Source organism: Gracilinanus agilis, chromosome 2, assembly GCF_016433145.1.
Source record: "Gracilinanus agilis isolate LMUSP501 chromosome 2, AgileGrace, whole genome shotgun sequence".
NCBI classification, from domain to species: domain Eukaryota; kingdom Metazoa; phylum Chordata; class Mammalia; order Didelphimorphia; family Didelphidae; genus Gracilinanus; species Gracilinanus agilis.
Window position 1 is genome coordinate 238,878,024 of NC_058131.1, and position 25,883 is coordinate 238,903,906.

Consider the following 25,883-nt stretch of genomic DNA (forward strand, 5'->3'; position numbering starts at 1 on the left):
TGAGCTCTGTTCCCATTTCCCCCAAGGATTGAAAGAGCATCCCAAGGAATTCCCTCCATGAAGTCATGAGAGAGTTCATCTAGAGATGCTGGGACTTGGGGCAGGAATGGCACTGGGGCTACTTGGCAAGGAGAGAGGAGCAAGAGGCAATAATCAAGGAGGGAAGAGAGATAGATGTATGCCATCATAAGACTTGGGCCCAGTGGTGAAAACATCAGGAGTTTATGAGAAGCCTCCAGACAAAATATGGGAAGGATATGTTGAGAACCAGATTTGTATTCTTCATCTGATATTCAGAAGTAAAAACTGTGATTCTTAAATTGAAGATAACCAGTGCTGGAGGCAAGAATGGGCTTCATAGCATCCTTTAGTCCAATTCCTGCCCTGGCCTCAAAATCTCAGGCTCTTTTCGGTCTCCACATTCCCTGGCTTCTATGCTGCGAGTAGCAGAACTTCCTTGGTCTTCATTAAGCATAATGAAGCAGAATGAAGGCGAAAAGAATTCAGGGGCTCCTCTCCTGATTTGGCACATTGTCCTGACACTTGTCCCTTCAGTCTCATCCAACAAGTATAAAGTGCCCACTACAAGAGGTGTTGTGCTGGACACAAGATTACAAAGTCAAAACAAAAATAGATCTGTTGCCCCTGAGGAGCATATAGGAGAAGGCACGTCAACCAACCATTTAAGGTTATCTTATCATTTTAGCCAGATGGTTCTAAGAAGTAGAGAAAAAAATGTAGAGACAAGAAAATTAAGCTGGGAGGAAGAGAGCAGGTGGCCACCAGGGATGACCCAGAAACAGAGTGCTGTTAGGTGTGTTAAGTGTTATTGTTACTTCTGGCTCAATTGGGCCTGGACTACAGCAGATTGCCTGAGGAAAGGGATACTGCTTAAGTCAGACACAGACCTTAAGGATGAGATATGGGCTGAGGCAACTGCAGTAGGAAAAATTCAGCTTGGACAGTTCTCCAAAGTCTCTCTTTGTCTTAGTTTTGCAAATATGGACAGTCATTCCCCAAGGGTTGAGGATGCATCCAGATCTCAGGAAGGTAAGACAAAGAGAGTAGGGTGGCAGGCTGGGCTGCAGAAATTCATGGCCTTTGCCTACCTTCCTTGACTCATTTATACTTTGACTCAAGGTTGGGGGGTGGGAGGATAAGGGGGAGTGGTATGGCACACAACGGTGAGCATTAATTCTCTTGGACTAAAACTGTTGAGTTGCTCAGGGACAAGTGAGTCCCCTACACTTGTAGGGAGGTGTTGGTGGGCTGATTGCTTTCTTGCTGATGAATTCTGGTCCCATCCTTTCCTTGTCATTTAGATGTAGCAGTTACTGAATTGGTCCATTGGGATTCAATCCTTTTGCATAGGCCAGAGACTTTTATGGGTGGTGGGGGGATAGATCTTCAGGAGAATTTTCCTCCTTGCCAGGCAAAGTGCCATCTTTAACTAGTGGAAGTATTTTGCCATGGCTGCTTCCACCAGGGAAGAAAACCACAGCCCAAAAAACACATATGACTATTTGAGGAAAGGTCTGTGGGCAGTGGTGAAATATGGGCAAGGAGTTAGCTTGGAAGGAAATTGAGGCACCCCAGGTATGTCACACTGAAAGACATCTGGTGATAGAGCTTATTTAACTACAGCATGCCTTCCCTGGTTAGTGACCAGGAGCTAAGAGTACCAAGAGGTGAGAAACATAGTATAAGGAAGAAGCCATGGATCCCATGCCATCTGCCATCCTCAGAGAGACCTTGGAGGGGTCCATCCTGTCCCATCTTATCTCTGATTCCTAGGACTAAGGCTCAGAGTTACTCTATGGTGAACTTAAGGATTTGGGAGGATTTGGTTCAGAATTATTTTATAGTGAACCAAAGATTCTGGGAGGATCTGGGATCCTAATGTCCACCTAGTGTGCACCCAGATTCTCAATGGTGGGCCAAGACTAAAGTCCTTTAAACTAAGATTCCCGAGTGAGCCAGGGCTTCCTTAGCTTGGAGTGATCGCCTTTAGAGTTTGACGAGATGGGAGTGGGTGGTTTATTCCACTACTTTTTCATCATCTTTTAAGTTCAAACCAGTCTGACTTTCTTTGACCAAGATGGTTCCTCATGTCTTAGAACAAGGAACAGGTCTAAAGCACTAACCTAGAAGGCTGGCTGCAGGGATGAGGGAACCATCCCTGCCATGTATACCACTCGTTTTCCTGCTATTAATAAAAAAAAAAAATCCTCTAACCTCCATATTCTTTACTCCCAGGGTATAGCAAGTCATAGGGTCTGCTTCCAGGGGAAGAGCAAGGTGCTGACCAGAAACTCAGTAAACCTTTGAATCAGTTCCTGGCAGTGGATAGTGGTCACCTTCCTATCAGCCCATATGCTTACAAATGTACACATCCCCAGAAACGCCTGTGTCCATACATATACATGTCCACACTCATACACCCGTACCGACATTGGACTTGAGCAGTGATTTCAAAAGGTGCTTTTCAGACACTCCAAAATGTTTTTCATTTTAAAAACATACGTCCTGGGGAGTTTAAAATTGAAGAGTGAAGTAGAGTCCAGAAGGGATCCAGAAAGTTCAACACTCGTGTGGGCAGAAGCTAGCACTGCTTGAACCATGAGAATACCACCATCACTTCATTCACTGGAGACTCTAGGCAGAGGCAGGTAGTGTCTGCACCAAGCAGGCAGGTAGGGCCAGGTAGAAAGCATCTTCTTTTTCCATATAGCCAGCACACTTCATCCATTATTCTAGCACATTCATAAAGGCCCTTTGGGGTAGCTGTAAATACTTGTTACATAGACCTCCATTTTATCTCACATCTGAGGAACGCCTACAAAGTTAGTCTGGCATTAGGGATCCCAGCAATCCTGGGATTCCTTCGCCCTCTACCACCCTATCCCTTCTTCAGATCCATTAGCCTCCTTCCTTTTTTTCCTAAAACCCCTACAGATCTCTGGGGTGATGTAGGATTAAATTTCCTAACCCCTTTTATCCCTACAGACCTAAAAGTATTCCTGTTGTGTTGAGCATACATTTGAGCACATTCAAGACATGAGGCACTGTTGCATTTTGCTGTACTTATTGTGAGTGAGTGATGATAGAATTGGTGGTCATTGTCTAAAGGATAAGGATTAAGCCCTGACCACATTACCTGGGTACCCAGGAAGGCAATTTCCTGGAGGGAGGAATGTTCTGGAACTGAGCTCATAAAGGAGCTTGGGGTTTGAAAGTATAACCTAAAAGGGGCCAAGTAGAAAAATGATGAGTAGGTAGGCGGATGCATGGATAGATGGATGGATGGATGAATGGATGGATGGAGAACTAGAGAGAGACTAGGCTGATGCCTTAATCCTCCAAGGTTAGGAGCTGTGTGTACCACTTCAGATGGAGTTCTCCCTCTATCTGGACTGGGCCTGATTTTCCCATTTAGTTTGCATGTGTTTCTCTTTTGGGGAAGAGTGAGTTGGTAACGGGGGCCTAACAAAAGGATGGAAATTGTTGTCTTGTTGTATGATAGAATAATCAGATGATGGTGAAGGCTGGGATGGATGGGGCTGCCAAGAGAAGGGCACCAGAGGTTGAGGACAGAGTAGGAGGGGAGAAGATCTGGAATGAATTAACTCAAATGGAACTACAAATTGGATTAAATCAAGTGCATTTAATCCTGAACTAAGAGGCATCCTTCACTGGTCACAATTTTGCCCATCCCTAGAAGCCATCCAGACAACCCCCTAACACAATTCCCTTTTAATTTAAGTGTGAATTTCTTTATCTTGCCCTCCAAATAAAATAAAGTGACAGGAGGGAGTGGGAAGAGGGATGGGTTATCTGATGGTCCCTAGTTGAGGACAGAACAGAACTCTGAGCCCACAGGGTAGAGATCAGGAGTACAGACTCTTTCAGTGGCAAACTCACAATGTACACCCATTTCAGAATCAACAACAAAATGACTGGGGGATGCTGGGCTGCTATCTTGTGACCAGTCGGGTTTTCCCTCAGTTCTTTAACTGATTCTGAATAAGTTTTCTGAATAAGAGGAGGCTAGACATTCCTGTCTGGGACTGAGTCTGGGCAGGGAGTTTTGAGGATGAGGAGTTATCAGTCCTCATTCCTCAACAAAGTGTGTGACCCAGCATTTAGCCGCAAAGGGGACCATGGAAAGCTTGTCCCACCTCCTACCCTCTTGTGTTCCGGGGCCTCTTCACTCTCCTTTGCCAGTCATCTTGTTATAACTATGGAGCTGCGTGTCTGGGGTTATTTGGGGATTAGGGGGGGGGGAGGGAGGAGGGGTAATTTTTTTTTGCATGACCTCTAAAAGAGAAAAACCATATAAACCCATTGATAGCTAGGTATACATAACTTTTGGCATGTGTATATCTATCTATCCTGAGGAAGAGAACTTGATGAAAGATGAGCACTCTGTCTGCTCCATGAATGCTGGGGGGATCTTTCCTCTTTTTTGACTTTCTCTTCTTTCTTTTTGCTGAGTTTCATTGTCTTTTCTTTCTGAGCCTTGTAAGTGTAAAAACAAAAAATGGTTCTTATTTTGTTCTGTCTCGGGAAACTGCAAATAAAACAAAAAAAATGGGACAAATTGTTCAGTGTGTTGTTGCTTGCTTTTCAATCTTAACCTTACCCCTGACTTTGCTTTATGCCCCATGCCACCTTTGGCCCTCCCTAATGGGTAGCCTTATAAACACTTGTGCCCTGTCCAAACAAGCACACAGGTCCTGGAAAGTTCCATAAACTGCCCATCTGGGATAGATGAGCTGGCCTTGACCAACCATTGGTTGAGTTTGTTGGTGAGATGGGGTAGGACCATAATGCCCATTGAAAATTGGCCCCATTGCCATTCAGACCCTTCTCCCTAGAAAAAGTCAGCCCCATAAGCTTATCTTTCCCTTTTTTGATCTTTCTAGATCTTTGGAACCTGGGGAAGTAGATCAAACACCAGATCTACAAAAAAAAAAAAACATTCTGCTAACATTTTCTGTCTGTGACATCTAGTCTACTGTTGCTTTCTCTTAGATGTTATGTACCAAAAGCCCCAAGCCCGTGCTGCTTGGCTTTGCCCTCCAGCCTGAACAGGGACACGGGAAAGAACGTCACAAGTCAGGTGCCCCAAAGAAGTCAGACCCTTAAGGATAGACTAAATCTGGGAGGAAACCAGGCATCGGGGATAGATGGTGGTAGCCACTGAGTCATAATAGCCTGCCCACACATTTCCATGGCAACTACCTCCCAAAAGGATGCATTCCTAGATGTGTTAAATGTTCTTTCATTTACAGCTTGACTAGAGAAGAAGGAATACCGTCACCTCCTGCCCATTCTCTAATGCTCCTCCTCTCCTTCCTCTCAAAGCAGAAGCTGGCAGAGAGCCCTGGTCCCAGACCCCACCTGTCCATTGTCTTCTCAATTCCTGTAGCCAAAGGGCAGTTTAGCTACTAACTGATGGCAGTCAGATATTTATTTTGAACCTCCATTTCCATTGCTTCCTAAGTGAGGAAAGGCCTAGAGATGGAAGGTCCTGGGTTCAAATCTGGCCTCAGACACTTCCTAGCTGTGTGACCCTGGGCAAGTCACTTAACCCCCATTGCCTAGCCCCTACTGCTTTTCTGCCTTGGAACCAATACAGAGTATTGATTCTAAGAAGGAAGTTGAGGGTCTTAAAAAAAAAAAAAAAGCAAAGTCAGTAATTTGAGGAATCTTGAACTTTAGGGGCCCAAATAGCATAGACTAATGCTGACTAAAATCGACAGAATGGGGTATTTTATGGGCTTTGCATCACAGACCTGACATAATAGGGCACATGCTGTATCTAGCACAAAGAGGAGGGTTCCCTGATATTCCATAATGAAGTGTGGCAGTGGGGAGACTTTCTCTGTAAATGGCCACACCCCAGGCAAAGAGCTCAATGGGTCTGTGACTTTTAATATGCTAAAGGACAGATATGAAGTAGTCAAGCGCTGACCCTACCAGTCAAGAGGTAGAATGCAGGCTGATTGAAAAAACCTTCATGTTTGTCTCAGAGCATGTAACAGCATATTCAGGAGAGAGGGGATGTGCGGGCTGGCATCAGCGAGGGAAGAACTGATTTATACAATGTCCACCACACTCTGCCTCCTCCTCTGAAAATCTCTACCCTAGCCTCAGCATTTTTGTAGCATCTAAAGGGTCAACAAGCATTTGTTATTAAGTGCCAACTATGTACCAGGCATTGGTAGGTGATGGGGATGGGGATACAAAGAGAAAAGAAACTGTCTTTGCTGCCAAGGAACTAATATTCCACAAGGGAGACAAATGCAGATCATGGGTCCTCTACATGGTAGTAGACAATTCTCCTGATTTGCAATGGCAAGAGAGGAGGGAGGGAGGGAGGAAGGAAGAAGGAAGGAAGGAAGAGAAAAAGAAAGAAAGGAAGGAAGAAAGGAAGAAAGAAAACAAAGGAAGGAAAGGAAGGAAGGAGGGGAAAGAAGGAAGGAGGGAAAGGAAGGAAGGAAAGAGGAAGGGAGGAAGGAAGAGAAAAAGAATGGAAGAAAGGAAGAAAGGAAAAGAAAGGAAGAAAGGAGAAAAAAGGGAGGGAGGAAGGGAGAGAGGGAGACTTACATATCAGCCTTTTGGTAATGAATTTCTCCAAATTTAGCTAGGCTGATGCCCAGATGTTTGAGACAGTCTGTCACCATGTCCTCTGTGTCCACTGTGTGCACAAGCCTTTGAGGCCAGCTTTTAGGAATGGCTAGACCCTTACTGATATAACCTTTTAGATTCTGGGGTCATTTCTAGGCTACAAGGAGGCATCAGAGTTCAGAACTTCAGTAGAGGCTCAATATCATTAGAACTTAGAATTTCTGGAGAAATGGGCATTCCCTAATTATTAAATAGGATCTAAGGAGCATTGAGGTGGCACAGTGGATAGATCGATAGGCCTGGAGTTAGGAAGACATCTCCCCGAGTTCAAATCCAGCCTCCAACACTGTGTGACCCTGGGCAAGTCACTTAACACTGTTTGCTTTGGTTTCCTCATCTGGAAAATGAGTTGGAGAGGAAAATGGCAAACCACTACAGTATCTTCGTCAAGAAAACCCCAAATGGGGGCATGAAGAATTGGATACAGCTGAAAACAACTGAACGACAAAAGGTGCTTAAAGTTAATACCTTTCTTTATCAGACTTTCATCCTATTTCCAAAACTGTCCGGAATCATTATCCACTTTTTGCTAATGAGCTATCAAATGATTTTAACTAAGAGAGCAAAAGGCAGGGACATTCCCATTTACCAAAACTTACTATGTGATAAATATTATCTTTTGCTACAGTAGGAAGCCATGTCATTCGATCCATTCAACAAATATTCAAATACCTCTGTGCAGAGCACACAAGGATCAAAGATTTAGAGCCCACAGGATGTGAAAGGACTTGCCCAAGGTCACAATGGCAGGACTAGAATTTGGGCTTTAGTCTTGACTCCAAATCTATCGTTCATTCCACTTTCAGTTACTATGTGCCTTCCCATAGCAGGGTGGCATCTTAATGCCAAGTTTATTCACCACTTTCCTGTAAAGAGATAAATTGCAGCTGAGACACACTTCTGGGGCTCATGCCTCCTGGGAAGGTTTTAAGTAGGAAAAGCAGGATGAGGGACATCTAGCTCTGCTCTTCACTTCCTGGGTAGTTTCCCCAAGATCAGTCTGTGAACCTAGCAAATCTAAAGGTCTCTGGGTGAGGCTGAGATGGCTACTTGTGCTTTGGAAGCTCAGCTAGTAATGGGAATTGTTTATTGTTTGTTTTTTAACTAAAACCCTTACCTTCAGTCTTTGAATCAATACTGTGTACTGGTTCCAAGGGAGAAGAGCAGTTAGGGGTAGGCAATGGAGGTTAAGTGACTTGCCCAGGGTCACACAACTAGAAAGTGTCTGAGGCGAAATTTGAAGCCAGGACTCTCCTATCTCTAGGCTCCCAATCCAAAGCCACCTAGATGCCTCCTTTCAGGTAGGAATGTTAAGGATCTGAGAACTTAAATAAGGATCAGGGAAACCAGAAGCTCAAAAATTCACAATTATAAAAGGATTTTTTTCTCTTTTAATGATCTGAAGTTGAAAGCTGGGAAGATTATTTCCCAAATAACAAATATCTAACTCCATTCTGGAATGTATGCTGACTTTTCAAGGATGATCTACGGGGGGATTAGCCCTATGACTGACATAGCACTGATGTTCTTCCATGGCATAGTGAATCGACGAAATTGAACATCCAGATATTCCTCAATGAATAATTGCAAATCCAAAGCCAGGTAATCCCAAGCTGTAGACTGAAAAATACCTAACAGTGCTGGCTAATCTTCTTGTGTTCATTTTGGAGTTTTCGACGATATAGGGATTTGTGGCATTAGACAGGTATTGGTACTTTTCTGGGTTAGTGCTATAGAACCAGAAGTCAGGAATAAAAGCAAAGCCTCATTAAAAAGGAGGCTCTGGAAAATCTGAGCTGTGTAGTCACCATAGGCAGTATTAATGAGGGCTAGATAGGGTGAAGGATTTTCCATAGCTTTTGACCAAATCAGAGACTAGACCACAGAAGTAGAGAGGTCTTTTGTGACGCTGCCCTCTCTATCTCTATCTCACAGGTGTCCAAGGCCATAAATGTCTTAACTGATGAACAGCAAGACTGCCCTCTGGCAATAGGAAAAAACATGTCTTAACTCCTACTCTGATACTCCATCTCCTGGCCCCATAGAGGAAAGAAAGATTAAAAAATAAATAAAAGCCAAGGCTTCTTTTGCCTTAGTGATATAAGGGAAGGAAAAAAAAATCAGACTTTTAGAGCTGGAAGGTAATGAAAAAATGAGCACATCTTCCCCCACTGATTGCCGGTCTGTAACCATGTGGAGGCTCAATGCTAAAAGTTCAAACAGCAAAAGACTAAGCAGAGCTACAGTGAGGCACCTTTTTAACTCCTTTAATTCCAAAGAAAGCCACAGGATCATGTTCAAATTTCAAAAGACAACTTTTATCCAGATAGGAATCTCTCAAGTAGAACATACAGAAATTCGATAGCGATTATTAAAATTTGCCAAATGATAAATGTTTAGCAAAAGCATTAAGTTAAAGAAACAAGAAGCTACAGTAATACACAGAAAGGACCAAATAACACAACACCACAGCTGAAGAGTCTTCTCCCGCCCTCCCCGCCAAAAGGGATCCTGCCAGGGCTTCTCTGTGGAAAGATGCTGCCACAGTTATGCTTACTGGAGATGCTGGGGCCAAGTTGGAGGTGAAAGATTTTGCTTTCTCTTAGTTCCCCAAAGTCTATGTGTTCTCTCTATTCATACCATAGTACCATAAGCTTTAGGCTGAGTTTCTTAAAGATCCTGAAATATCTCCTATCATATTCCAGGGCAATTTTTTACTCCTGTAACCTTAACTAAAGGGGGAAAAAGAAAAAAAACAGAAAATGGCAATTACCCCTCACATTTCAGGACACAGAGTCCATTTTTTGGCCATGAGGTGATGTGAGTTAGCAGGGTTGGGATGGGCAGCCACTAAGGGCACTCCTTGAAAATTCTGATGAACTTGAGGTTGTAGGTGGCCCCATTCATCAGTATTGGTGTGATCATATCTCATGGCAGAGAGAAGGGTAATGTTTCTAGGCCAATTTTACAGTAGGTTCTGTTACCTATTGGCCAGCATAATTCCCAGAGAAATAAAAGTCAATAGGCAAATGCAACTGCAGGAAATGGAATCCACTAAAACACTTTTATAGTTGAAATTGCCCCCCCAATATCCTCAATTCCCCAGTGAACTTAATGCCAGTTGAGATTTAAGATGGCAATAATCTTGAAGAGTTCCCAGGGTCAGTGAACACTTGACTCCATGCACACTACATGGCCCAAATATCTTCTAGTTAGCATAGGCCCTCCCTCTATGGCCCCTGTTTTCACCAAGCTGAGCCTAGGGAAGCAATTTCTTGGGAAGAATCCCTAATTATATGCAAATGAAAGATGATGCACAATCATGCTGACCCAGGGTTTCAGTGGTGGCTGAATTATTTAATTAACTCATTAATATAGAATCTCCCTTTGCAGCCCAGTTCTGGCACACATATTGCTCTCCCTTCAGAAAATACTATATGACGGTAACAAAAAAAAAAAAAGCAGCTCATACATATCCTATTTAGACTATGGCAACGAACATCTGTCTAGGGGCCAAGAATGCCCAACAGCCCCAGACAATGGCCTAATCTAATCAACTGAGAACTCCTGCCTGGTTGCTTGACTACTTTTGTGTCAGTACCTCAGAGGGAAGAAGAGGCTAGTCGAGCCCTCAAAGAGCAATAACCAGAAGCAAGTGTGGCTGAGTAGGTCAACAAGAGATTGAGTGCCAAGATCCTGTTAAAGCTAACTCAGTGAGTCAGTTACGCTTGGGGAGCTAGGCACTGAAGGGACCACAGAGCTTGGCCTGCATTCATTCAAAAAGGTGCTTTTAAGCAAAAAGGAGGCCCAGATAACATCCTTAGCACTTACAGAGGATCAAGCACTCTGCCTCTGCCAGTCCCAGGACAGGGGCATGACACAGATATTCCATAGCATAGTTGGCACACTTTTCTTGTTATAAGTCAGCAGATGACAGCATGGGAGGCTCAAAGACATTCTCCTATTCATTAGGATTCGCCAAAATGGGGAAATCCCTAAGGCAGTCACATGGCCAGAAGGACAAGAGAACTAAGGTAAACTTTCAGTAAAAGAAAAATCATTTCCAAGAGTGGCTAAAGGACATGCTATTCTGGACCAGAATTGTAATATTCAAGACATGTCAAGTCACTGCAAGGCAGATGGGCCACTCAACTGCAATGCTAGTTGGCTCCCCTGCCCCCAAAGGATACTTACAGCTGATTATCCTTAAATTAACCAGCTTCATAAAGTGCCCTTTTCTTCCTTTGCAGCATTTCTAGATGCTGACTGGGATAATCAATGCCTATGTACACCATTAGGTATATCTGAGCTGCTCTCACAGACCTCCCCCTCAAATAAGTTTATGAGAACTTTATGGACAGTTTGTCAGAACAGGTCATGGGCCAAACTACATGGCAGCACTGGAAGGAATAGGAACATGTATACAAGTTAGAAAAAAAGTTTGAAAGGGTATGATGGAGTTTTAGGCTGTCTTGAGGTATGTTCCTTGTTTCCCACTAGAAAACTCTTGTCTCAAGGCTTCAGTTTTTCCTCTTTTGAGAGGACTCCCACTTTCCCTGAGGTCAAAGATTCTAAGGGATCTACTCAAAAACAAAAGGACCTTCATGATTGACCTGAGGAAGAGAAGGAAAAGGGACTGCCCCTAGTCTTGGTCCTTCTCTTTTCTCTCTCCTCACTCCTTGACAGGTAGCTGGGACACGAGAGCTTACTTTTATCAACTGCTAAGGAGGTCCTCTCCCAAGGCCTGCAAGGTGGCAAAATTCCCATTGGTTTTTGACTGTATAATATCCACCTGTTCACTGGAATCGCTTCCTTCTAGTGTTATTATAATGAATGTAAAAAATAAAATTAAAAAAACAAACAAACAAAAAAACCCAGAATCAAGAAGAGATTTGGTCCTGACTTTCCTGTGGTGTTCTGCAGAAGTCAGGGGGCCCATCAAATCCCTCCCAGGAAGTTTATCAGAGAAATGAGCCCTTCAGCACCTACAGGAGTCATTGAAAATTTCTGTTTCATTCTGCCCCCAAATATGATCTTTTTGAGACTCATTTATCTTTCCTTTTGGAGAAAAATTACACATGGGCATACAAACATCTCCCCAACGTCCCTCCCACCTCACCCTCCACATATCCGGGAGGCTGAAATCTGAAATGGAATGTTCCCATTTCAGGACACGATTTGAATTGGTTTCTTCTTTCCTGGGAGCTTTACAGTTCTCAACATGAATGACAGGCAAAGTTTCCAGAGCAGGGTCATCAGTGGCTGGGGGGGGTCACATGATCTCACAGCATGAGTTCTGTTTCCGGGCCTTGGAAGAAATTAAAAATTGGGAAAGGAAGGTTAGAAAAGTTAATAGATGGCAAGGACAGTAGGGAAATGTGCTTTTCCCCTAGGAGTCATGTGTCAGGGAAATCTGTAACAAAATTCTAATGTCACAACTTGATGTCCAGAGATAAGAATGCTGCCTAAGTATGAAGGCTGGGACCTAGATTGCCACATATGCACTCTCACTATCATGTTGAAGCAAGGAACCAGAAATGAATGAATATAAGAGAGAAGGCAGGCATCTTATTTTGTGCTTTCAGAGAAAATGCAAAACTCCAATACACCCATCAAAAATAGAAATTGGGACTATCGCTTAAAAAATAGCTCATATTACTAGCCAATAAATTAATGTGTTTAATGCTGAGGCTTCTAAAATTTCATTAGTATGCTTAAAATATCTTTCAGGCTAACTGGTTCCAACTAATTAGTCTCCATGTTCCAGTTCCCACTTCCCCACAAATTCTGATCAGCTCAATACCTTTTTTTGTTCAGATAATTTTGGCATTTTTCTCAAATAGCCCAATTGGTTAGAGAATGGTGCTAAGGAGAACAAGACCATGTATAAAATCCAGTCAGTGAACATTTATTACGCATTCACTATGTGCAAGGTTCTAGCCTTGGTGTTGGGAATACAAAGAAAAGCATTAAGAGTATTTGACCTCAAAGAGTATCATACAACCTGGTGTGTGTGTCTGTGCGTGCGTGCATGTGTATGTATGTGCAAGCATGCATGCATGATGTGTACAAATAATTATAATACAAGTTAGACTGAATGCAAGGGAGAAGTCCAACAGGGAGACAGGAAATTCTATGAAGGAGGGGTCACTTCCAGTTTTACAGAGATCAGAGGCTTTATGAATGAAATGGCCCTTGAATCGAGTCCTAAAGAGAGATTTCCAGAGGTGAAGATGAGGAAAGAATCTCTATATGCCAGATGCATCCCATGAAAACTAAGTATGTAAATATGCCCAAGCAGGAGATTGTATCTGGAAGCCCCACCTAGACCAATCAAGATCATGGTTTCATTGGCACAATATCTCTAACCCCACTTAGCTATCTTTCAAATGTATGTAGATTAAAAATTGAAAATGTGTGGCTTAAATCTAGAAAAAAATCAAAAACACATGCTTTTTTGAGCTTAACAGAGTCATTTTTGTATAAAAGATGAAGGTTGATAGTATCACTGCCTCTTCGGAGCTCTATAGTTGTTAACATACTGTCCTTCCTCCTCCTCCTCTTCTTTAAACACTTATCTGCTTATGTGTTGCATGCTCCCAACAGAACATTGAGGACAAAGTTTTTAATTATGGTTTTATATTCCTGATGCCTTGCATAAGCACTTAGTAAATATCAAGTGAATTGTTTATTCATTCAAAAGAATAAATTCACTTCTCTTTGACAGCAGGATCTAACTGTAGGAAGAACTTGAGGGGGGAAGGGAGAGAAGCTCAAGGGAAAACATTACTAATCTTAGAATGAAAAATGTTAACTTCCCCCATAAGACAAGACAATAATTGAGTGGCAGTGTAAGATAGTGGTGAGATTCCGATTAGGAGTCAGGGATCCTGGGTTCAAATCTTGATTGTACCACTTATGGCCTTACTTTTCTCATTTAGAAAGCAAGGATAAAAGTGTTGCTGAAAGAAAGCTTTTCTATAAACTTCAAGTACCACATAAAAGTATGTTGTTGTTGTTTAAAGCAAAGACTTGCTATTAAAGACATCATAGGATCTCCCACCTTCCCAAGTAACTCAAAAACTGACAAAAAAAAACCTTATTATAGGAAATTCATTAGCAGCTTTTTCCCAGAAGAGGCTCTGCTTCTAAGCAACATTAAATAGCCTTTTCCTTGCCTCTGATCCAAAAAGGCCCTAGGTGAAAAGCTACGATGATTTCTGTCCTACTCACCAAGGACACAAATGTGGCCTTGTATATAAGAAGGTGCTAGTCAATGCTCAAAGAGTTAACACACACCAGTGGCTACTGAATATTCCAAGAAAAGTCTGGCATCCCAGAAGGAACACACATAATACAGTAGGGCTCATTTTAAGAAAAGGCTTTCCAAGGAAGATGTGGGGGTTGTTAAGTACTTACAGTTTTATAGAAGGCTTTGGACTGTGTTCCTAGCACTTCTGATTTGGACACCAAGTCATCTAGTTTTTCTCCTCGTTGTAACAAAGACTCCATGGTGTTGTGCTAGACAAAAGGAAAAAAAGAACTCCATGTAAATATATGACGAAAGACAAACCATAAGCACAGGCACTTAAGAGAAGTTTAATTAGTTCATTTATGGAATTAGTGTCTTTTGGACCTTGTCTCCTCAGGATCAAGCATGTACTCCAAATAGAGCCCTGAAAGCTGAGAACCAGAGAATGGTGAGTCATAGTTGTTAATGGAAGCTATCTTAAAACCACTATGGAACTCAAAAACACTTCTAATTCATATGCAGAACATATACCAAGAAGGGATTTTTCTATTAGCACAGTATGTCAGGTGATACTTTTTTCTGGGAAGACTGATTTTTCTAAGTGTGAGCTCCCTGGTGGATGAATATTTAAAACTCTGGCAAATGGTACAGAGGACCCAGGGGACATGGAGAAATAGCCCACAAACCAAAACTCTACTTTTGGTTTTTGTTCTCTTAATTCGCTTTATGAAAGGCCTTATAATGATTATTTCAAGAGGGAACATGGCAGAATGGCTAGAACAGGCTTTGAAGCCAGGAAAACCTAGGTTTAAATCCTGCCTCTGGGCACAAGGCTTTCAATGCTGTAGGCAACTATAAGTAGAGTTTTGGTCTACCACAGCTAGCCACAGCTTTATAAACAACTCTACAGTGATTTGTCTGGGTAAATGTGGCAAACACATCAGAAAATGAAGAATGTACTTTAAAAAAGCATTTTAAGGGACAGCCAGGTAGCTCAGTGAGTAGAGAGCCAGGCCTAGAGCCCAGCTGTCTTGGGTTCAAATCTGACCTCAGACACTTCTCCTAGATTTGTGACAATGGGCAAGTCACTTAACCTCAGATGCCTAGCCCTTGTGGCTCTTCTGCCATGGAACTGATAACTTAGTATCAATTCTAAGACAGAAGATAAGGGTTTTTTAAAAAGGGAATTCAAAATAGTTCTAAAAGAGGACAAATGAATACTTCTTAATATATCTAAATGATTTCTTTTGTATAAGAACTGCTTTAACCAGATCAAGATATGAACATGAAATACCAACCAGAATTTTCCAAAGACTAGTCAACAATTCAGACTTGACAAATTATAGACAGAAGCTAAGATTGGCGAGAATTCCTTTGATCTCTACAGTGGAAAGATGGAAAATAAAAGACCAAAAGGAAAAAGCAGATTTTCTTCAAGTTCTTTAGTAGATCCAGGGGTCCAAAGATGTGAAAAGCTGAGGACTAGCATTAAAATGCAGAAACTAAAATCCAGATGGTAAGGAAATACAGATGTACAAAAAAATGGAGATGTAAAAAGAAATTAATCCAGGGGCAGCTGGGTAGCTCAGTGGATTGAGAGCCAAGCCTAGAGACGGGAGGTCCTAGGTTCAAATCCGGCCTCAGACACCTCCCAGCTGTGTGACCCTGGGCAAGTCACTTGACCCCCATTGCCTACCCTTACCACTCTTCCACCTATAAGTCAATACACAGAAGTTAAGGGTTTAAAATTAAAAAAAAGTAAAAAAAAAAAAAAAAAAAAAAAAGAAAGAAATTAATCCAAGGGTAGCTCGGTGGCTCAGTGGGTAAAGCCAGGCCTAGACACTAGGAAGTCCCAAGTTCAAGTTTGACCTCAGATACTTCCTAGCTGTGTGATCTTGGCAAATCACTTAATCCCAACTGCCTAACACTTACCACTCTTCTGCTTTGAAATCAATACACAGTCCTAAGATGGCCTACCTTTCAGGAATGTTTGCAAAAAAACTTTTGTGAACTCTTTAAAAAAACACCTCAACCCAAACATAATATAATCTTTCTTCCAACCCTTCAACAGTAAATTGTTATACCTTCCATTTTCCACTTACCAGAATGATTTTGGTCTCATCTAACTCAGCTTGCACTTTCGTCATAGGGTCAGCTTCTCGGGGATTCTAGTAAGAAAGAAAAGAAGCCCAGATGAATGGTAATCACATTAAGCCAAATTAAAAGGGAGCAGGAAAATGTAAAAGAATAAGCCAAATACTGCTATTTCCAACTTCTATCTTTGGAAACAAGTTGCAGAAAGCAAGATGATGGTTCTTAGCACTCAAAGCTCCTTTTAACAAATCAATGACCACTGAAGAAGTCCCAAGATGTGAAAGGCTGCTTCAGATTCTCCCATTCTCTCATCCAAAAAGGTCAACTTACTTGACAGACCTATGGAAATCAATGCAATAAACCCCTATTAAGGATCTACCTTTCTACAACAGGAGAGGCATGAGAGGGGGTACAGAGATGTAGCAAAGATCAGGAAGCCCCAGATACACACTGGGTGCTTTGATAACAGACAAGTCACTCATCTCCATCTCCAGGCCAGGCCCTCTAAGACTATAAATTATAGATATTGAGCTGCATCAGTGAAGCATGTTTCCACACTAGGAAGTTTTCTCTATACTGATGAAAACACATGTGTGGACCAAAAAGAAAATATGCCAGCACAGAAGCAGGAATGAAAGTCCCTGCCCTCAAGGAACTTCCACTCTAGTGACATGTAAACAGATAAAAAGTAGTAACATGTAAACAGATAAGTAAACACAAGATCATTTAGAAAGGGGAGAGTGGCAAAGGCCTCCTCCAAGAAGCGTTTAAGTTAAGCTCTGAAGGATGTTAGGAATTCAATCAGGCGGAGGTAAAGAGGGAGTTCACCACAGGCAGGGGGTCTACCTGTGCAAAGACTCAGGGGAGGGAGATGGAAAATCATGTAGACGTAACAGCGGTCAAGAAGCTGGAATGCAGAATGTATGTTGTTTTACTGGTTTTTAGTCATGTCCAAGTCCAACTCTTTATGACCTCATTTGAGGTTTTCTGGGCAGAGATACTGGGATACTTTCCTTCTTCAGCTCATTTGATAAATGAAGAAACTGAGGCAAATAATGTGAAATAAGTCAGATAAGGGAGGCTGGAGCCGTACTGTGAAGGGCTAGTTTGCATTTTATTCTAGAACAACAGAAAGCCACTGATGATTCATTATGAAGAAAGTGACATGGTTAGAACAAGGCTTCAGGAATATTATTGTGGAGACTGCATGGAGGATGGATTGGAAAGATGCGACCAAAAGCTGTAAACCTATTCCAATAAACCAGAGGAAAGGGGATAAGAAAGCCTGAACTAGAGTGACTGCTGTCTAAGAGTACTTTGTCAGTCTAATACTTTATAATCCTAAATAATAAAGTCTCTCTCACACATGGTAACTAAAGATTTTATTGAAAAATTACCTGATATCTACTAAGATAACTATCCAAGGCTGCATATTCTATAGTAGCAGGAGATCCTACTGGCCAGTCTATCCTGTCGACTTGCTTGGAGAATTCATCCAGTACCTATGGAAAAAAAAAAAAAAAGCAAATAATTCCATTGGTGTTCTCACCATGGGATTCTTAGGCCCCAAATCAAATAAACCTTAAGTAGTAGCCGTTATGTCTCTAGGTCCCTAAAAACATTTCCATACTTCTAAAAGCCAAAGACTAAGAAGAATGGGATATGTGATGGAAAAAATGAATCAAACATAAAGCTCCCTTCCCTCCTTTTCTTGGTGATTTTGCATTGTGAACATGACATAAAAAACAGTGTTAGGGGCAACTGGATGGCTCAGTAGATAGAGAGACAGAGACACAGAGAGAGAGATAATGTGATCCATCTTCATAAGGGCTTGGTCATTTAGGATAAAACAATTTTTCAAAACAAGATTTCTATCTCAATTTAGGAAAATCTAAAATTTTTAGAAGTAATACATCATACATCTAAATAAACAGTATAATTTATTATTTGTTTTGCAAAACATTTCCAGCACTGTTTTAGGTGTTGTGGGGAGTACTAAAGAAATATAAGCTACTGTCTCCACCCACCTTTAAGAGGTTTACAATGTAGTTAAGATTAAGAAGACAATCAAGAATATACATAAAACCCGGTAACAATTAAACGCTGTGTGATATTGTACAGCGAAAGTTCAGAGTACAGTGTAAATTCAGAGTACGAAGTACAGTGAAAATTCAGAGAAGAGAGAAATCTGTGTGGCCTATGATACTTGTACTTTGACCATAAGTAAGGCAGATTTGAACTGGACCATTTGGATATGCAAAGGGGAAAATACCATTTCAGAGAAAACCACAAAAAGAAAAACACAGAGCTAGAAATGAGCCTGGAATGGTTTTCAGTGTATGGAGAAGCAAAAAGAACTCTAGCCTGGATGAAACAGTATGTTTGAGAAGTATTAGGGCTGGAAAGTCAAGAATAGAGGTCTTAAAAACCATATAGTTATAGATTGTTTAGAGCTTGAAGGATCCTTAGAAATTACATAGTTCAATTCCTTCATTACAAGGCTAGAATGGTTTCAGAGCTTCAGAAAGATTAAATGACTCGCCCAGACATTACTTTGGGAAGGGAATTTCCCTCCCCATTATGTCACTTTGTTTGACGTATAGTTAATTGTTTGAGATGGAATTGGAACTCCAAGTGAAGCACTTTACTCACTGAAGACCTGGAGTGGAGTGGGGTGGAGTAGGATGAAGAAATGAAAAAGAAGTGACAAATTTAAGAGGCATTTCAAAAGAAGTGATGGAGGTATTTAATCTTGGGTGTCCATGGATAGATTGGGGGAAGGCAGTGAATTTGGATGGGAAAACCTTTACCATCTTTATTTTCACTAATCTCTAACTGAAATTTAGCATATCCTTCAATTATGAACCAGGACCCATTTTTCTAAGAAAAGGGACAAACTATTAAAGAGGTCTGCAACACAAAAAAGCTTAAAGAGGGGGTATCTGTGGTTTCATTTTCCATAGTTTTAGTTATCCATGGTCAGTCTGCCCTTAGCCCTTGGCAGTCTCTTCTGCTTCTACTTTTTTTTTTTTTTAAAGAGTTTTCTCTTTTTGGCAAGGGGGGGATGGGAAACCCCAGGAGCACTGAGATGAAGAACATGAATGGGAAGAGAAGGCACATATATATGGAGTCAGCAGATGAACACATATCCTCAGTCCTGGAACATATCTCCTGTGGACACGAGGGCCCTGCTGCTTTTGGAAAACAAGAGTAACCAGAGATCTGACAGATGCAATGACTCTAGAGTTGATGGTGAAACTTCTCTCCCTTCTCTTGACACAGAAATGTAGGGCTTTAAGTATGAAATAACTTGTCTGCTGTCAGACTTTGCCAATGTTTTGCTTACTGATGTTTTTTTTGGGTTTTTTTTTGATGCAAGGGAAGGTTCTATTGGGGAGGGGGAGGAGGTGACAGTCATGAGAAAGAGATGACAGTGTAAAAAAACCCAATAAAAACATTTTTATATAGAAGAAATGGCAGTACCACTGAAGGAGAAAAACTTGGGATAAGGAGGTGATTTTTAGGAAGACAACTCTGTTTTTAGACATGCTGAGTTTGAGTGAATGGCAATCAGCAGGTACTGACAGCACTAACTCCAGATGGTGCTAAAGCAGGGCATTCCAATCCCTTAGCAACTAAACTATGTTTTCATATCTTATAGTCTCACTAACACCTACATACATTTTCTCAAAATTCTGTCAATCCCCCAAAATAACTCACCTTTTCCAGCAAGGTGAAAGCCACCCGAGAGGGATATTCATTGTCTGCAATGACCACACCTGAGAGACTGTCATTCCGCACATACACATGACATAAGTACTCTGTGTAGACAAAAGGTCACATGTGAGAAAAGAGGCATGGGAGAAGCAGTGTTGGGGGGATAGGGACTGAGGTGTACATATTTCTGAAAAGTAGCACAGATTAAAAGTGTTTGACTTGTAGTCAGAAGACCTGGGTTTGTATCCCGCTTCTTATACAACTGTGGGATCTTGAGTCATTTTCATGTTTCTTGAGTCCCTATTTCATTGTTTATAAAAGAGGCTTAACAATAACTCTATCCCATAAGATTGATGTGGGGTGTGCTGTATAACATTAAGATGCCATATTAATGTGAGCTGCTGCTATTTCTACCACACCAACTCAGACAAATACCACATAAGAATCAAATCTCAAATTCATAAATAAGATATTTCGGGATTCATTCTATAAAACTGCTGAAGTAGGAGCCAAAAAGTTCTGGAGTCAAATATCTAGATGCCAGTTGATTATGAGGGAATAATAACATCTGACAATTATGTAGCACTTCAAGGTTACAAAATCCCTTAGAGGTATTACAAGGATCAAGTCAAATGAGATGAAGGAAGTAGGAGTGCCTTCAGATGTTATGTAACTCACTCAAAGTCACACATCTGTTAAGAGATACCTATAGTTCTGGGATCAAGCCCAGGTCTTCTGACACTAAGCTAAATGTTCTTTCCACTACAACACAATCTCTTCTGTCTGATGGTCACAGGATCATAGATCTAAGGCTCAAAAGAACATAAGAGGCCATCTAGTCCAACTCTCTCATTTTAAAGATGAAGGCACGGTTCTTCAGAAAATTAAATGACTTTCCACAAGGCACATGGATAGGATCTGAACCCCATCCTTACTTCTCTTTTTACCACAGCTGTTATTCTACATAAGGCCCACAGTACCAGTGGGAATCTTTTGTAATTAATAATGCATTTGGTTGCATCTATACTGGAGAACCCCCACTGAGGAAACCAAAACTTGGTATCTCATGGGACCTACAATAGCCATGAAGGCTCTGCTTCTAAGTCAATCCTAGAAATCTGAGAAAACCCAGAGGAATCAATCAGCTTCCCTTCTTCCAAAACTACTTTAAAGTAGAAAGGAAAGGGGATAAAAACATATTTCAGAGGTCCAGCTTGAATGGTATCAAGCCCAGATTTAAATGTTACATGTTGTGATTAAGTATTAAGAAGAGGCAAAAACATTTCTAGAAGAGAAGTCATTTATGTCTAAATATGATCATATGATAAGCAAGGATCCAATATGTGATATAATTGATGTTAAACATCAGTCAAGTGCTTTATCAAAACGTTTCTTAAAATACGTAATATCCACTGACTTTACTTAATGAAAAAAAATTTTCAAAAGGTCAATAATGATTAGCAAGATCTCCAAGGTAAAAGCATAGCAACTTAAAACCAAATGTCTTTGATGTTAAGAAACTGGTTATAAAAATTCAAATGTCAAATAATAAAACAACCACTAAGAAAAGCAAGTACAGTAAAAATCTGAATTTAACACAGAATCCAAATAGGGTAGAAAATAAGAAGAGAGTCATTGATGATACTTACGAAAGTTTATCTAGCTTACTGAATGAGCAAATTTCAATGACTACGGTTAAAGTACATAGTTAGAATGTATGTGAAGAATCATCTTAGTTACAAGAATTGAAAAAAGGACAATTATAAACTGAGAGTGGCTGTAAGAGAAACTTTAAATAAAGGCCTCAGGGGGCAGCTGGGTAGCTCAGTGGAGTGAGAGTCAGGCCTAGAGACAGGAGGTCCTAGGTTCAAACCCGGCCTCAGCCACTTCCCAGCTGTGTGACCCTGAGCAAGTCACTTGACCCCCATTGCCCACCCTTACCACTCTTCCACCTATGAGACAATACACCGAAAAGTACAAGGGTTTAAAAATAAAATAAAATAAAATAAAGGCCTCATTATTCTATTTCTGAGAAAGGTAAACTACAGGGAAGTCTAAAACCTTAGTCATTTTTAACCTCATATAATAATTAATATTTATGGCATCAAGAGTAATTTCACAATATTACCCTGCAACAAGGTTGAGTGATGTCAACATAAAATGAAGTCAGTTGTTGATTGTGAGCTCAAGAACAGCTTTCCTAACTTGTGCCAATAACATTTCCCCCTTAAAGAGGTGGCAAATATAAACAAGGGACCAAAACCAAACCAAGCCAAACCAAAAAAACCTCACAATTTAAATTGGACAAAAGAACCATTAAGGGGACAGGAGGAACAGAGTCAGATTTCCAGACACCTAATCCAACACATCAATGACTATACTGCGCTAAACATTTATTAACAAAGCTAGGTGAAAATCTTCTTTTGAGGGAACTATAACCAGTTGGAAAAATACCACAATATGCCAGGTTGATTTTGGATGCTCAACTAATTCTTGGCATCAAAAGCAAGTTTAAAACCTTAGTGGAAGGACTTCATAAGTCCCTATTAGAGCACAGAGTACTTTACACGAGCAGGGCAAGAGTGAGAAAAGAAGAGAAAACAAGGAATAGAAAAAAATACTGGCCTTAATATCTCAACAAGCAACAAAATACCTGAGTATGCTGCATTTTGCTTGTGGATTTAAACACTCCACTGATCTTATCTATCTTTATGTGAAAGTTAAGTCATTCCTCTTACCTTGTTCTTTGACAGAGGCTCTGCTGCCTTTCTCTGAGCGTTCCACTATCAGTTGACTTGTAAAGGTCATGAATTCCTGAACACTGAAAAAACAAAACAATGTTAATTTAGTCTATCTCATTCACCTTGTCTAAGTACAAAGCAAGGTAACCTTTGAGAGCTTACATATTATGGAAAAATAGTCTACTCTTGATTTCATATTTCACTAAAGTGAAAAGCTTCCTTCCCTTCCAATATTGCAATATAAAATTTTATAAGTGGAATACAATAAACTGTTCAGTAATCATTTTCATTCTGTAATTATGTTAACCATCATGTGTTTGCTATATATCTCATTATTACAACTCAATCCCAACCCTTTAGGAAACTGATTCTCTGGGTAAATTTCTGTTCCATCCACTCTATCAGTTAAAATCTTGAGCAAAGCACTATATACTGGGTATTGTGTAAAATTAGGAAAGTAACCTTCACATTAAAAGCACAAGAACACATAGCTGATATAATTATACAAAGTATACGTACAGGCAAATACAAAGACATATACAACTATTAAGATATATAGGAGGGTTAAGTATTCACCAAGAAGGGTTATTAGAATGGTAATACTCAGGTGGAACTGGTTCATAAAGGCTACATGGAAAGGAGTCTTTAAGGAGTTTGAAGTAGGGAGACCCAATGGTTTAGTTAAGAAGGCTAAAGTGTAAAAGTAAAGTGTTTTGTCTTTAGAAGGGTTTACACAAAAAGGTTACAAGGCAGGCAGGGGAAGGAACAAGGCTGGGTTGTTTTGCTAAAATAGAGCTATCATAGTGTAGGGTTGAATGGAAGGTAACAAAGGATCTAGATCAGGATTTGATACAAAGAGACAAACAGGATTCTAAGATGGTGACACAGACAAAATGATTCTTGAAGGATGCTAAGAACACTGGAAACTATGTTATATGCTGATTGGCTGAAGGAAGTGTGGGTGTTTAGCTGGAAGAAGACTAGAGATGAGGAATGATCTATGGCTTCAAGTATTTGAAAGGCTACTATATAGAAGAAGGATTGAATTTGTTCTGTCCAGCTTCCAAGATGAGAACTAGCTACAATGTGAGAAGCTGAAAAAAGGATACTTTTGGCTAGTTGTAACAACCACCAAAATAAGCTTCTTAGCAATTAAAGTTGTCCAAGAGTAAAATGAGTTGACTTAAAGGTAGGGAGAATTCAAGTGAAGTCTAGATGTCCATTTCCTGGAGAAGTTATAGGAGGGACTCCTATTCAGGAAGGAGTTTAAACAGGTGATCTCTAATATACCTTCTAACATTGAGTTCATAAAAAATTTCTTGATTTTTTTTTTTGGACAGCCTAGAAGGGAAAAAATCTAAAGAAAAGAGAACTTTGAAAAAGACCTGGAAAGATACAGTCAAAGCCTCAACTAGTTCTATACAAACAAAAGTTAATAGTAATAGACTGGATGCATGAGCAAAACAAACTGCAAATTATTCCAAAGTACATAAGCTTTTGGAACAATGATAATGGACTAAAGGAAGCTGGGAAAATGCTTATTTTCCTCATAATATCCAAAGCCCACTTTGGGAAAGGCAGAATTTCAGGTGGTAATGTGATACAGGAAAGGGATCACTGGACCAGCAGTTGAGAGATCTGGGTCTGAGTCCAGATTCTGACTTACCAACCTTGCAACCAAGGGAAAATCATGCATTCTATGGATCTCAATTTCTTCATCTGTAAAATGGGGATAAGTGCTCTAGCTATTTTGCAGGACAGTTATGAGTGACACAAAAATGATGTGAAATTGTAAAATACTTTACAAATACCAGATATTCATAACAATAATAATGACTGATATTAAGGGGAGCTATTCTGTTAAGCAGTGAAAAACTTCTGGTCAAATACAAAATTAGGCTAAATTGTAGTTATATAAATGACAAATACAAATTTTTCTTAAAACAATAATCACTCAAAGGAAATGAAAGTGAAAAAAAAAAAGGCTCAACACCAAAATCACAATGATGGCCCATAATTAATGGGCAGAAAAAATTGGTGTTAGAAAGTCATCAAGCATACAATCAGAGAAACTCGATAGGAGTCAAAAGACAAAACTTAAATGCCAACAAAATGGAAGCCAAAAGCAACAGAGTACCAGAATGAATTGGAGATGCTTTTTTGGACTTGATCAGGGACTCACTGGCAATATTATTCTTGGCAAGTAAAGTATCAAAGGAGCAGAGAAAACAGAAGGTAGACTGCAAATTTCACCACATGCCAATAAAAAGTGCTAAGTGAATTAATCTGGCAGGGATACTACTCTGATGATTCCATGTACCTTGTGGCCTATAGGCATTAGCTAAAAAATAAGATATATTTGGCCAGTGTCAATTCTGATGTGCCACTTGTAATGAAAGCAAATAATGACTGAATGCTAATTAAATGACTCCTAAGTTCATGGAAAATTTTGAGATCCAAATTTAACCTTTCTGGGGTTGGAATCCTCTGTACCACTTATCTGTACAGAAAAAAAGAACGATCAGTTTTTTTCCCAGAATATTAGGAAAAAGGGATAACCTAGGTTCAACCAGTCGCACTGTGGAAAGAACAGGCTAAATAAAGTCAGAGGACTTGGGTTCCAGGATCCTATTCCAAATTGGACTCTTGGTACCTGTGGGAAATTGGACAAGTCACTTCCCGCTCAGGAGAAGTTATTTTTCCTCATCTTTAAGAAAGGGGAAGGTTTTGGTTGGTATGGGCTCTAATGCTTTTTCTAGCTCTATATAAGTTATCCTCTTTTTTCCTAGGACTAATTTAAGCATCATATATCCAGTGATCGACAATCACAGATATAAATACTTCAACATGCCATACTACACATCATATTTGCAGAACTAAGAGATGGATGGGATCTTGGAAATTATCTAGTCCAATCTAGGAAAAGAATGATGGCCTTGGAAAGCCTTGGTTTGAATCCTGCCTCAAAAACTTGATAACCCTGCACCAATTGCTTAACCTGTATCTACTTCTCCACCAGAAAAATGGGGTTAAAATCTGTATTCCTAAATCTCACAAGGCTGTCATAAGAATCAGGTGAAATATTGCGTTTAAAATGCCTTTCAGACCCTCCCAAATGCTATGAGACTGTCAGTTACTTTAATTATTGCTATCTCCGGCAGGGCATGAAGTCACGCCAGGCACCATCCCAGCTTTCAGATGGGGAAGCCTCTGTGGTCTCCGAGGGAGTTCAATGTGGGGCTGAGTCTTTCCAGCTCCACTAGACCACGAGCGAACACGCACCTGGACCTCTGGAAGAAGCTGAAGGAGGACACATCGTAGGCGGCCTTCAGCAGGGCGACTTTGGTCTCTCCTTTATAGAGGACGCTAAGGCTGTAGAGCTTCAT

At 40.6% G+C, this 25,883-nt stretch overlaps 1 protein-coding gene across 3 annotated transcripts; it reads right to left on the minus strand.

The window, feature by feature from the left end:
- Positions 1 to 1,488: 1,488 nt before the first annotated feature.
- On the minus strand, positions 1,489 to 25,883 carry YKT6 (YKT6 v-SNARE homolog). Of its 3 annotated transcripts, XR_006505452.1 has the most exons (8): positions 25,780 to 25,883; positions 22,495 to 22,577; positions 19,760 to 19,860; positions 17,437 to 17,541; positions 16,048 to 16,113; positions 14,113 to 14,214; positions 11,813 to 12,001; positions 1,489 to 4,570 (listed from the first exon to the last, which is right to left on the minus strand). XR_006505452.1 is itself a non-coding variant. In XM_044663784.1 (7 exons), exons 1-7 carry the CDS (start codon positions 25,881 to 25,883, stop codon positions 11,966 to 11,968), a joined length of 597 nt encoding a protein of 198 aa, XP_044519719.1. In that variant the 3' UTR covers positions 11,643 to 11,965. The 3 variants fall into 3 exon arrangements, 2 of the variants coding, with proteins under 2 accessions (XP_044519719.1, XP_044519721.1); XM_044663784.1 differs by lacking the exon at positions 1,489 to 4,570 and having other exon boundaries at positions 11,643 to 12,001; XM_044663786.1 differs by lacking the exons at positions 1,489 to 4,570; positions 14,113 to 14,214 and having other exon boundaries at positions 11,643 to 12,001.

What these genes read in the sequence shown, in the direction of transcription:
- YKT6 (XM_044663784.1), bottom strand. Translation starts at nt 25,883, where the DNA reads ATGAAGCTCTACAGCCTTAGCGTCCTCTATAAAGGAGAGACCAAAGTC. An exon ending in GTTATCTTAGTAGATATCAG is followed by an intron (nt 16,114 to 17,436) that starts GTAATTTTTCAA and finishes CTTTCTTACTAG; the next exon opens with AATCCCCGAGAAGCTGACCC. An exon ending in ATGAGACCAAAATCATTCTG is followed by an intron (nt 14,215 to 16,047) that starts GTAAGTGGAAAA and finishes CCTTTTGTCTAG; the next exon opens with CACAACACCATGGAGTCTTT.